General features: G+C 35.3%; 2 protein-coding genes across 3 annotated transcripts; both read left to right on the forward strand.

Moving 5' to 3' along the window:
- Positions 1–1,285: 1,285 nt before the first annotated feature.
- Positions 1,286–4,279, forward strand: LOC108454771 (RHOMBOID-like protein 4). The gene is made up of 6 exons (XM_017753340.2): positions 1,286–1,927; positions 2,029–2,192; positions 2,675–2,838; positions 2,939–3,195; positions 3,449–3,575; positions 4,049–4,279. Exons 1-6 carry the CDS (start codon positions 1,611–1,613, stop codon positions 4,169–4,171), a joined length of 1,152 nt encoding a protein of 383 aa, XP_017608829.1. The 5' UTR covers positions 1,286–1,610; the 3' UTR covers positions 4,172–4,279.
- A 939-nt stretch (positions 4,280–5,218) lies between these two features.
- Positions 5,219–10,616, forward strand: LOC108454199 (ribonuclease II, chloroplastic/mitochondrial). 2 transcript variants are annotated; one of them, XM_017752576.2, is made up of 14 exons: positions 5,219–5,622; positions 5,988–6,141; positions 6,276–6,389; positions 6,480–6,557; positions 6,626–6,763; positions 6,923–7,144; positions 7,363–7,545; positions 8,009–8,071; positions 8,165–8,271; positions 8,345–8,494; positions 8,979–9,138; positions 9,266–9,661; positions 9,931–10,155; positions 10,295–10,616. In XM_017752576.2, exons 1-14 carry the CDS (start codon positions 5,351–5,353, stop codon positions 10,418–10,420), a joined length of 2,388 nt encoding a protein of 795 aa, XP_017608065.1. In that variant the 5' UTR covers positions 5,219–5,350; the 3' UTR covers positions 10,421–10,616. The 2 variants fall into 2 exon arrangements, with proteins under 2 accessions (XP_017608065.1, XP_017608066.1); XM_017752577.2 differs by having other exon boundaries at positions 6,626–6,757.
- The last annotated feature ends 2,757 nt before the right edge of the window (positions 10,617–13,373 follow it).

Genomic DNA, 13,373 nt, shown 5'->3' on the forward strand with positions numbered 1-13,373 from the left:
TCTTGAGTTTTATAGTTTGATTGTGTTGACCTGAATCAATTGTTAAATGCAATAAACAGAGTACGAGCAGAAGTAACAATGGAAGTGGGTACTTTTGATCAAATTGCAATAAACAATCAAAAAAGATAGAAACTTAAAATTATTTCTACAGTTCTATTTTTCTACATCTGTGAAACCTAGCTCAATGAGATGAATTCACTATCTTTGAACTTAATACAACTAATGATCATAGTTCTAATACATCATAGCAAGAAGGTATCTTCACTTTGTATTTCAAAGACTAACCTCTCACCATAAATCCTCCCTTGAGAACATAGTTTATAAAACCAATAACAAAAGGTTTTACAATCCCAAATGCACCGTTACAATAACGTTCTCCAATGACCTGATAAAAGCTCTCAAATACCTAATGCATAAACATATGCAAACCTCTTAAGTATATAGAAGTTTTTGAAACTTTTTAACATATTAAAAATCAATTTCAATCCTATTTAAATAACAATAGTAAGGTAGACTATTGGAAGATAAATCTTCAAGGTTTGTCTCGACCCAACATTCTTGATCCAAAAGATTTGGTATAACCGGTCTGATTTGATCCTTAAGATATGTTACTCCAATAAATTTATCTTCATTAATAGATTTGATTAATTCCACAATATTAACACAATCCAAATATTTGTTTAAATAAATAGTCAACTTTCAAATATAACAAGTTAGTTTTTCTGTCACAGGACTGATGAGAGTGAAAACTTCTATCAGCGCACACCAACTACTTCAAATATTTGCCTCAACAATCTCTAATCTCCCCATTTGAATTTTTTTTAACAAAACCAAAGCTAATCAATAAACCAGAAAAAATCCATTACCGGTCAAAAACAGTTGGCCAAACTTAATGCCAAACGTGGTTCCCGGTCTTTTCTCTGATTTGAAACGGTTGCTTAAATTTTGGTAACTTCTGTTAACAGCACACACTACGTTTGCTTAAAAACAATTGCTGTCTCCACTCAATCAACGGAATCCTTGAAAAACTGAGCCCCCCTCCCCCACCCCAACCATGCTTCAATGTTACGTATATTCTAAAAATACAAGTATTCCAGATTAAGATTGCTTAATTTTATTCTCCCAACCTACCTCAACTAATTAGTTAAATGTTAAGCGTAAAAACAAATGACTCTGCATAAATTTGACAACTTCCTCACCATAATTACTTAAAAGAAAAATCAGTAATTTATTATTTTTAAATTTCTTAATATAAAAGCCACATGTGGTTGGCTTTTAGTATTGGAGTAGGTGTAGGTGTGTACAGTTATACTTACCGCTATATTTTTCATTGAAATACTTAAAAGAAAAAATAAAAATAAAATCATTTTCAGGACAAAATTTTCGTGTATTTGGCAGTTGTCGGAACTCTGATCGATTCTTATAGCAGCCAAGATTGTTGGTTGTTGACTAAAACTAACCAAAAAAAAAAAAAAAAGTTTTCGCTTCACCTTTTTAATCTGTCACGTTTCATTGACTAATTTGGCTGATAAAATCAAACATTCATCTGAGTGTTTTAAAATTTTGATTTGGGCTTAATCAATCTCTGCTTTTTCTCAGTTTCAGCTGCCATGGTTACCGACCCTTCACCCCAAATCCCAATGAGGGCCAGTTCAAAGAGGTCAAACAATTCGATACACCCAGTTGATGTGGAAACCCCACCTGTTAGGACTCCAACACCAATCATTTACAGAGAAATCAAGCATTTCAAGAAATGGATACCTTGGTTGGTTCCTGCTTTTGTTGTTGCTAACACTGTTATGTTTATCATCACCATGTACGTCAACAATTGTCCCAAGAATTCTGTTTCTTGCGTTGCTGATTTCTTAGGCAGATTCTCCTTTCAGCCTTTTAAGGAGAATCCTCTTCTGGGTCCTTCTTCCGCCACGTAAGTCCTTCATTGCTTTTGCGCTCTCTCTCTCTCTCTCTCTCTATTCTCCCAATTTGGCTGATTTTTATTATGTTTTAATCGATTGGGTTCTTGGTTAGGCTGCTGAAGATGGGGGCTTTACATGTGAAGGAAGTAGTTGATGGAGACCAAGGATGGCGTCTCATCACTTGCAATTGGTTACATGGAGGGGTTTTTCATTTGCTGGCAAATATGTTGAGTCTTTTAGTCATTGGAATCCGGCTTGAAAGAGAATTCGGATTCAGTATGTGCTGCTTTTAATCCATAGTTCATCCTTGCCTTGAAATTTGATGCTTAGACTCTGCAACTTGTAGAATGCTTTGACGGTTTGACTCCTTTTATTCTTGTTTCTCCACAAGTTTGGTTTGTTTCTCATCCTCATTAGCATCCAAAGCAATCCAATCAATCAAAACCATGAATTTGCACTGATGTATTCTTTAGTCTTTTTGGTAGTCATTCAAAGGATTTTAAGGCCCCATTAGACCATTTCTTTTGAAATTCTTCTCTAGTGGCATCAAAGTGAAGCATTATTATGCATGTATTCATATTCAGTGCTGCATGTAACTTATTATTAGAGTTAAGGCTATCAGTTAATAACTCTGGCTAGACTTCGTTTAATTACTATCTGCTGAGTATTGGGCATCTCTAGTTTCTTACAACATGAGAATGTTTCAATTTTTTTAGTTAGGATGAAATCCTGCTTGATGTTTTGGGATTGTGTTGCAGTACGGGTTGGATTGATATATATCATCTCTGGATTTGGAGGGAGCTTGATGTCTGCTCTTTTCCTCCAGTCAAACATCTCAGTTGGTGCCTCTGGTGCACTTTTTGGAATACTTGGATGCATGCTCTCTGAACTCATTACTAATTGGACAATATATGCTAATAAGGTATATAAATTGCGAAGTCATTAATTGAGTTACAGACAACTGTGGTATGTTATTGCTTGGTATCGGGCTGAAATGCCTTCAATTTTGTGTGCTGTTGCAGGTGGCATCATTTGTGACTCTCCTGGTCATCATTGCCGTTAATTTAGCAGTTGGAATCCTACCACATGTCGACAACTTTGCTCACATTGGAGGATTTCTCACCGGTTTCCTTCTTGGATTTGTATTTCTCATCCGCCCCCAGTTTGGATGGGTTAGTCAAAGATATGCTCCTCCTGGACATTCAAGTTCAGCCCGACCTAAATTCAAGAAGTATCAGTGCATTTTGTGGGCTGTTTCTTTGATCCTTGTAATTGTGGGGTAAGCGGATGAACCATTTTGTTTCTCGAATGCAGTTTCAAAATGTTGGAAAAGATAGTGAAAGAAAATAAATGGAGGAGCTTAAGAATATGATATCTATTTCGACTGATGAGCTTATGTAGCTTACTACTTCCATGCTCACAGACTAGTTTTCTTTCCCTCATTTGATTTTATATCTAGATAGTGCTTTGTTTACTTAGCATGGTGACATTTGATTTCTATTTGCATTTAAAAAGCGATGCTAATTTTGCAGTTTGAGTCTTGGATTGGTTATGCTCCTACGTGGAGTCAATGCAAATGATCATTGTTCTTGGTGTCATTACTTGTCCTGCGTACCTACTTCAAGATGGAGCTGCAATACAGAGCCTGCGTACTGCTCGGTAACAAAATCAACACCCTTTTTCATTTTACATTTCCCTCTCTTTATGTTTTGACACATATCAACGGATTCAATCCTTCTATCAAACTGTATGCAATTATGGTACCAGGCATGAATTTTCAAAAAAAGGATTTCATCCTTAACTGGTACACAATTATTTATGGATTCTAGCCCGGGATTTGTGAAAAGTGGTGGGCTATGTTTCCTACTCTTCATTTTCATTAAAGCACTCGTGTTAGACGTTTTTGTTTGACACATGCTCGGACATGAGCATGTGGGTATGATGATCCTCTCAAGTCTGGGTAACATAGGGGGTGGTGGGTACATGGTTCTTCAATTCTCTCAGTTAATGTGCATCTTGATCAAGATTTTGGTGGTGGAAATCAGTTTCTGAATGCCATTGTTTTTAAAGATATTGGTGTGTAGTGTATATATGCTTGAATTTAAACCATGATAAATGTACTATTATTGCAGTCCACCCAACTAGGCAGCCAAGTTAATGTAACTTGCTCCACCAACGGAAGGACCACCACATACTTTTTGCCGGGTGCAAGCAGTTCTAAGATCCAGAGCTTATGTTCTCAGCAGTGCAGCTGATTGTTTATATATATATATATACGCCAAACACATGGATCTTCTAGCATGTATTAATTTCATGTACAAATGTTTTATCAGTACAAACATGTTTCTGACCCATTCCTTTTATATGCTTGTAATAAGTTTTATTTCCCATTCTAGATTGTTAGCTAAAGTATCAAACTGACAAAAAAAAAAGTCCTAATTAATTTTAGTTTTCGTAAATAAATCAATATATTACTATTATATTGAAGTAAGTACTTTATCTTTTGGTTTGTATTCAAATAAATTCTTTAAAATGGAAGATGAAATTGTGTTAAAATTTTACTTAAAATATAGATTTATTTGAGCATAATTGGAAAAAATTAATTATTGAAAATTTAAGTTATAAAATTTGTTTAATATATTCCTCAAAATTAATTATCGAATATAATTAAATTGCCTGAGAAATATAGCTTTTAAATTATAAAAATATGTATTCTATATTTTATCTTTAATTTCTAAACATTTTACTTTATTCTAAATAAAAGTTAAATTTTAAACTTAAAATTTTATAGGATAGTATAATATTAAAATGAAAAAAGCTTAGTATAATATTAAAATGAAAAAAAGCTTACTGTTTTTCACACTTTTTATAGACAAATTATTTTTATTTTAGATTATTAAATATGTGTAAAAATAAAATTGATTTAAAAAGAATTATAATTATAATTATTAAAAGTAAATATAAAAGTTTGATTTATGTGGAAATAAAATATCTAAATTACAGGGATTTTTTAATTAAAAATTACAGGTCAATTCAGCCACTGATATAGTGGCAAAAAAAATCGCATCAATGTTAAAATCTGAGACGATCCATTTTCCTACCTTTTCAGAAAACAAAAATTATATTCTTTGTACGGTTGTATTTATACAAAAATTATATTCTGTTAATAAACCGAATGGCCAACATTGATTACGGTTCACTGGGCAAGCCTCAAATCTTCAAAGGGACCATAGAATCCATGGTATATGGGCTCAGTCTAATAACAAAGCAGGCGACCCGGCCCTTATAAGTCCGCGGGTCATTTTGGCGACAAAGTATCATCCGGACCTCTCCATACGGCTTTATCGCCAACAGCTACTTCAAACCCAGCTCCATCTTTTCTTCCCTCACTTCACCACATGAACCATAACTTTCCTCTTCACTAAGATTAGGAAATGATGGCTGTTCGCGCCGTCAACGGTGGTTCTTTGTTTCGTACCGCCGCTTCGCCTCCTCTGTTGACGTTTGGCTGCCGGTTCCGCCAATTCAGCTCCTTACCGTTTCGCCGAAACTCTGAGTTAGGGCTTCGATTTCCTTTTTTTTGTTGCGGGAATCAGTTTCTAGGATATGGCGGTGGCCTTTCGCGTTCGGTTCATAGTCTCGTTGATTGCGTCATGGAAGAGCTAACAGCTTGGCGCAGTCGCAGAAGAATTCGCGCCACTGTCAAGTAAAGTTTGACCGTTGCTTACCTTCTTTTTCTTCGTGAGAAATTATATTTAACTAAAATTGAATTACTAAGCAAGGAACATATTTAAGTGTAACTATTTCATACCAAAAAAAATAAAAGGAGAGTAAAATGCTACTGAGTGTAGCTATATCGTGATTATACTGAATATAAAATGTAATTTAAGAAATGCAATTTTTTTTTCAGCTAGGTACTTGTTTTCCTTTTTTGTTACTTCCATGATTTGTTATATATTTAACATCATTTTTGCTGCTTAATCAAAATGGATTTTGAACATTACTCACGTGTTTGATTTAGAGTAATTGATTAAGGTTGAATGTGGCAACTAATTTTCTTTTCAAATTCAGGCTAACGACTAGTGGTGAGCTTCTTGAAGATAAACTTGTCAATCAAGAAATAGAAAAGGGATTGCTGCTGGAGTTTAAGAAGGATTCAGATAGGGTATTGCTCGGAGTTGCTCAGAGGCCTGATGGAAAGAAGAACTGGATGGTGTACGATCAGGTTCTTGTAGAAACAACTCATGCGGCATGTTGAATAGGTTGCTAGGTGTTAGAACTTGTGTTTGTTACATTAGATGTTTAGAGTTTTCGGAATGTTTGAGCTAATGTGACTTTTCTGTTTTTATTGTAATACAGAATGGTGTCACATCATCTATCAAACCACAACAAATTACATATATTGTTCCAGGTGTAGAAAATTTTGATCATGCTGAGATCTCAAAATTTCTCCAAAAAGCTCAGGAAAACTTGGTTCGTTCAACTTGCTTTATCAATGACAAACAGAATACTTGTTGTAGTGTTCTTCTGTGGTTTACTTTGTTGCAAAATATTTTGGTGCAGGACCCAACATTGCTTGAGATTGCTTGGGTTGAGCTTCTTGAAAAGAATGCGTCAGTGACAGCAGAAGAATTGGCTGAGGTACATATTTTCCTTTGAATTATGGACCTGTCTGCTTGTGCATTTGGTGATCTTATGTTAATGTGCAGATGATATTTGGTAGTTCAGAGCCTCTTGAGAGCTATTGTGCCCATCTTTTGCTATCAAAAGATGAAGTATACTTCACTGTGCTGGCAACAAAGGGTTCTCGTACGATTTATGGGCCTCGACCAACAGGACAAGTACATGTACCGTATATTTTGGTTTAATGGTTGATTAAGTCTGGTAGAGTGCTGTTTTGACACAAATAAAAGTGTGGTAGAAGAGCTTCTATATGCAAATTGGACTAGTCAGACGAGTTATGTCTTGTACCTTATCCTATTCCTCTTATTGATTTTCATATGTAGGTGGAAGAACTTTTACACAAGAAGCTTGCCAAGGATGCCGCTGAGAAAGAACTTCAGGACTTTGTACAATTAATTGTCTCTGCTAAAGCAAAGCCTGCACTTGCTAAACCTCCCAAATCTTCCTGGATGGTGGATGAGAAAATCCAATACAAAATTGAATCCCTTGAAGCATATGCCATTGATGCCTGCAAAAGTGATGAGCAAAGGAAAACTGCTGGAATGGTAGTTTGTCTGACTTGATTGAGATCTTTCTATGATATCATAATCCATTCTGTATTACTAACAGGATGATCAAGACGAATTTGTTACCATAAGATCATAGGTTTTCTGTAAAAGAAATAAAACTTAAATCAGTTTTATGACCTTTGTTATGTTTGCATTTATATAAATTACACGGTTAATTTCACATTCTCTTATTGATGTATTATTATTCTTGTCAGATCCTGAAGGCAATGGGACTAACAAAAACAGCATCCTCTGCACTAAACCTTCTCATAAACATTGGTTATTTTCCTGTGCATGTCAATCTTGATCTGTTAAAGTTAAACATTCTTACAGATCATTCTGATGAGATTATAGCTGCTGCTGAAAGTCTTCTGTCTGATTCATCTGACTCAGATGAGGTAATTCTGGCTTCCATCTCTATTAAAAGGTTCCATTTTCATTTAGTCATTCTGTCTCTCTAAATTTGTCACATTTGGACTTTTAGTGGTCAAATTTTTTTAACTTTTACCTCTTATTCTATAAGATAAAATTTGAAAAATATATTGTAAAAACTTTTAATGAAGTAGTTTTTAAATATATATTTTACAAAATTTAATTAATTAAAGTATTTAAAATAATTGAGATAAAAGTTTAAAAAGTTTGACCTCAAAAATATCAACTGTGACTTTTTTATTGGGTCAAAGGGAGTTCTTGAAAAGTATGCAGCTTATGATATTATAAGTCAAAAATCAGCTCTCTGACATTCGGAAATGTTTCTTCCACTTCATCTTAGTCTCTACAACGTTAAATGTGAACCAATAAAGAATTTTATATTGGTTTTCATTTTTTCGCATGTTTTGACTTGGTTTTCTTTGTGTTTAGATGAACAGAGAGGATCTTACTCATTTGAAGGTTTATGCTATTGATGTTGATGAGGCTGATGAGGTATTTGCCACCACTGGCTTTCTTGACGTGAATTCTATTTCCTTTTTATGTCAACTTTTTTTTTTCTTTTTCTCAAATGCTTATTGTTTGTAGCTTGATGATGCCTTAAGTGCAACAAAGTTGCAAGATGGCCGTATGAAAATATGGATACATGTTGCAGATCCAACTAGATATGTTGAACCTGGGAGCATGGTAGACAGGTATCTTTTGAAATTGTGACTGTAGGTTAAAACAATTTTATATAGTCATTTTCATAAACTTGATTATGTTTAGGGAAGCACTGAGAAGAGGAACCTCTGTTTTCTTGCCAACTGGCACTTATCCTATGTTTCCTGAGAAACTTGCTATGGAGGGAATGAGTTTGAAACAAGGAGAACTTTGCAATGCGGTCAGTGTCTCTGTTATCCTGCACTCTGATGGCAGGTAAAGTGTGAATTTATTATTTTGCTACTTTGCAGATTATAAAGAACTTGCTATCTCTATGTTTCTGTTGACATTACATTTGAGGGTGGTGGGACAGCATGTTAGCTCTTTAGCTCATAAGATTGAGTCAGTAATGTGATGGAGGTGTATATCTTCACTTGGAGTCTGGAAGTCCTAATAAGTTCTTTTTGTGCTCCCTCAATACTTCGAGTTGAGTCACTTGTATATTTTATTGTTGAGTGAACTTATTATACCATTCGTAATTATTGTTGGCATAACTGCATCATTTTGGAAGTGAAAATAATAATACTTAAATCTCATTTCCTTTCTTGTCTCTCTTTTTCTGCAGTTACTTGTGTGCATGTGCATTGATTGCTTACGTTTTGTACACAATAAACTGTTTCGATTTTATTTTTTGGTTTCATTAGATTTTAGCTTATATTTTTATTAATGGAGACCATCTGACACATCTTTGGTACTAAAGCATTGCAGAGTATTCAGTTCAAAACTCGATTATTAAACCAACTTATATGCTGACCTATGAGAGTGCAACTGAGCTGCTTCATTTGAACCTGGAAGAGGAGGCTGAACTGAAGATTCTATCTGAAGCAGCTGCTCTAAGGTTAAAGTGGCGTCGCCAGCAGGTTGGGCTGTACTTCATTATCATTTTAATTTGCTGAGGGTTTATTGTTATTCTATGTTTGCATGTGTAAGACAGGCTTGTTCTGAATTTACATCCCTAATAATCCTCTGACATTACTTATTTTGCAGGGTGCAATTGATACATCCACCCTAGAAGCTCGCATTAAAGTAGTTAACCCAGAAGACCTTGAACCATCAATCAATCTTTATGTTGAAAACCAAGCAGACCCTGCAATGCGGCTTGTTTCTGAGATGATGATACTTTGTGGAGAAGTTGTAGCCACATTTGGATCTTGCAATAACATCCCTTTACCCTATAGAGGACAGCCACAGTCAAATATTGATGTTTCTGCATATTCACATCTTCCTGAAGGGCCAGTTCGAAGCTCTGCCATTGTTAGAATAATGCGTGCAGCTGAAATTGATTTCAGGAAGCCTATTCGTCATGGGGTTCTTGGACTTCCCGGTTATGTTCAGTTTACATCACCCATCCGTAGATATTTAGATCTCCTTGCTCACTATCAGGTCTTTTCTTTACTTCTGTTGACACAAATCAATCTTAATAACCTGTCTTCTGGCTTCTTCTATTGGAGATGTTTGTTGCTAATATTGTTCATCTGTACTGTAACTTTTACATTATGGGTGTGTTTGCTGTTACTGTTATTTTTGTGACTGCTATTATCATTTTATTACAAGTCTAGATATTTTAATACAAATATTGAATGTTGTCATGTTGCAAAGATTGATTCTTTATCTTGTTTGAAAATGACTAACATTTTCATATTTCGGTCCAGGTGAAGGCATTTCTTAAAGGTGAAACTCCACCTTTTTCAGCTGGTCAGCTAGAAGGGATTGCATCAATAGTAAATATGCAAGTTAGAGTTGTAAGAAAGCTCTCAGCCAGCAGTCTCCGGTATTGGATAATAGAGTTTCTGAGAAGGCAGCCAAGGGAAAAAAAATATCGTGCATTGATCCTCAGATTCATCAAGGACAGGATTGCAGCCTTATTTGTAGTTGAGGCAAGGATATTTAGCAGTCAATTGCTATCATTTATATAAGAAACTAAGTAATTTAACAGATTTGGACTTTGGAGTTCAAGAGTTCTGATTAACACCTGCATTAATATTGACATTTTTAGTTGAACATTCAATGTTGCAGGTGGGACTTCAGGCATCTGCATGGGTGTCTATAGGATCTCAGGTAGGAGATGAAGTAGAAGTTCAAGTTGAAGAAGCGCATCCTCGCGATGATGTTCTTTACCTTAAGGAGGTTCTTAGAAACTGAAAATGATTGATTGATTTGAAGAAACTTAACAATTATCACTGTAAAGACATTTTTGTCACTATGGTAACCCCGCAGTTCATTACTTCATTCATGAATTTCATAGTAATAGAAATATATGCCCCATTGCTATCATTGTTTTCAATTATCGAATGTAGATGGTAATAAATTTCATTATTTCTCTCGTAATTTTCAAGAATTGACTAATTTCTCTTTAATTTGAAGCTGATTCAATATTTTGACAGACGTTTCCTTTAGAAGCAGTCGATGCACCAAAACTTGCGTACCTTCCAAAAGTGAATTCGTAACAGGGAAAATCATGAATGGTTATGGCTGTCCCTTCACTAATTGTATGTTCTTGGTTTCAATTTAGCAACATGTCTCATTTCCCTCTTTAGCGGCTTCTTTGGTGAAAAGAGAGTGTTGCAAACAAGTTCAATAGAAGATGTTTTGAGACGGCGGAGAATATCTGAGCAAATCCTTTTAACGTCGAGTACATGGGCAGGTGAAGGTTAATAAGGTGAAACTAGACTAGGTGTATAACTCAGCTAGCATAGATTGAGAGGCCTAGAAAATGTTCAGAATTGCCAAAAATCCTTTCATAAGCAATTGTTATACGTGGGGAGGCCATCACCACTTATAAAAGGAGTTTTTGGCATTTTAACAATTCTAACTTCCTTAAACATTTTCTAGAGCTCTCTGTCTATTTTGCTGTACTTAGCCTGTTTCACTAGTTCTCTATCTTATAAATCAATTTCCTTTGTTACACTTGATATTACAGGATTTGCTTAAGTCTTTATGTCCACCGTCTCTGAGTACATTCCCCTTAATTTTCATTACCACCACATTCACAAAGTTCCTACTTTCATAACCTAAAAACCTAATGTATCTGGGGTTTGTTTTTAATATGATTTAAGCACTTCCCATCCAACAGTGAGTAATTTTAGGGGTTTTTAGTTTCACCATCATGCTTTTAAGGCTCGTGATTGTTGGTAATGTTTCAGCCATCGGCAGTGCAATTGAACTCTCAACCTAACTCCAGTGAGACACAGAAACCAACAAACAGTGCCCACCAAATACAAAATGTTGTACCAATATATCCTCTAGTAGCCTCTAGCAAACTACTTTTGGCGTTTCTGGGGATAGTTTAGTCGTTGTGGTGGTTGGCTTGCAGTTGATGGTCAATTAAGTTATGAGTAGGTGCGTATGGTTGCACGTTGGGAATTCATTTATGAACTGAGATTAAAACCTTAGTTATGGTAGGATGAATTTTAATGTTCCAACTTCCAAGCAACCAGCAGGAGACAAAAACACAATTCAATTCTCAACTAGACCCAATAATTGGGAAACTTCAACACAATCAAGGGTAATACATGTGTATCAATTTTTTTTTTTTTGTTTTTTTGGGAATTAGTTTAGGAGAAAGTTGAGTGTTCCTTTTAGTGCTATAAATCTAAATGCTAAAATATTGATTAGATCAGAGTGTCCCAATCAACTGAAAGCCTGTCTTATTGTCTACTCCATATACAACATGTTGAAGTGCATGTTCATACACATCAAAATCCTGACCCATAATTTGCACAAACAGACACACAGAATAAATAAATTAATAAAAATACATAGCCACTTGTTATATAAAATCATGCACATTGAGGGTTCCTTCCTTGAGTGACCTTGCTTGAAAATAATGCCTTCCCTTGAATGTCAAGCCTTATGTTGACAGCATAAAAAAAATATTTTAAAAAAGTTTCCTTTCAATGAAAGGTGGGGACCATGGAAGTTCCACCACTGATTCATTTTCATGATGGTTGCAGAATGCAGATGGAGGAATTCTAATATATTAGCTATAAAATGTTATCTCAAATTCTTGTAGCTTGAAGACAAGTTGCGAGGATAACATAGAACAAAAGAAAATGGGCCACAATAGTTGATTCTGAAATGGTTGAGACACAGCTTCAATTCTCGACTTCTTTTAATTATTATTAAAACGGAGGCACCCCAAGATCCACACGAAAGATTCAGGAACGTGGAAGCAGTTTTTGTGAGAAAGGTAGATCAGAGGTGAAGAAAATTGTCCAATAATCAATTCTAAACCTACCTCTATACAAATTGTAGTGATTAGAACATTAAATGTGATGTTTAAAATGCAGTTGAATTTGATGGAGCTAATCCTAAAAACTCATATTATGTGATTTAGAGTGATAAATGTGAAACCAAAACCAAATAGGGCAAAGGTTGTGTCGTTTTTGGATGGAGCTAAAAAAAGGTCCATGAAATTGGAGGAGTCAAGTGGAGTGCAGAGAAGAAGATCCACAAGGATGTGGAGATCTCAATATCAGATGGGTGATTGATAGGTGAGGTTAAAACAAGCCTGATATGATCAGTTGCAAATGGCGGATGTTGTTCCCTCCCCTCCCCCACCTGATAAGGCTGAACCCACACCCACATGGGTGCAGCCACCCCCATACCTCCTCCTCCTGACACTTCTATCTCTATCTCTTTCATGCACTGAATTCATCCATGTTTTTCAGTTTCGTCGATTTTGTAGTAAAAAATTTTCAGCTCAGCTGAGAATAATGCATGAATTAAGACTTTTGTTACTTTTTTTATTTTCTTTTTGGCCCCATAATATATCAATTAACTAATTAGAGGTTCCTCACGTAAGTCTCACCCTTTGACTTGCAAATCAAAACAACAGAAATCATTTGATACATATAAGAGATAATCTGCTTAAATTTAACTTTGTAAAATTTGTTGAAGGGTATCAGTTCTTTTTGGAGAATTCTCCAAGATGTTGTCCATTATACGGTCGATCTGGTCTGGTCCTTCAACAACTGAAGATATTGTTTTCATGTTGGGATTTTATTCCCGACTTCCACAGTTCACGGAGGGGACGCCTCGATTGATGAAGATAGGTACCTATAAGACTTGGGAAAGATGTTAATATGGGGTATGG

The sequence above is a fragment of the Gossypium arboreum genome, chromosome 9 (genome assembly GCF_025698485.1).
Source record: "Gossypium arboreum isolate Shixiya-1 chromosome 9, ASM2569848v2, whole genome shotgun sequence".
Taxonomy (NCBI): Eukaryota; Viridiplantae; Streptophyta; class Magnoliopsida; order Malvales; family Malvaceae; genus Gossypium; species Gossypium arboreum.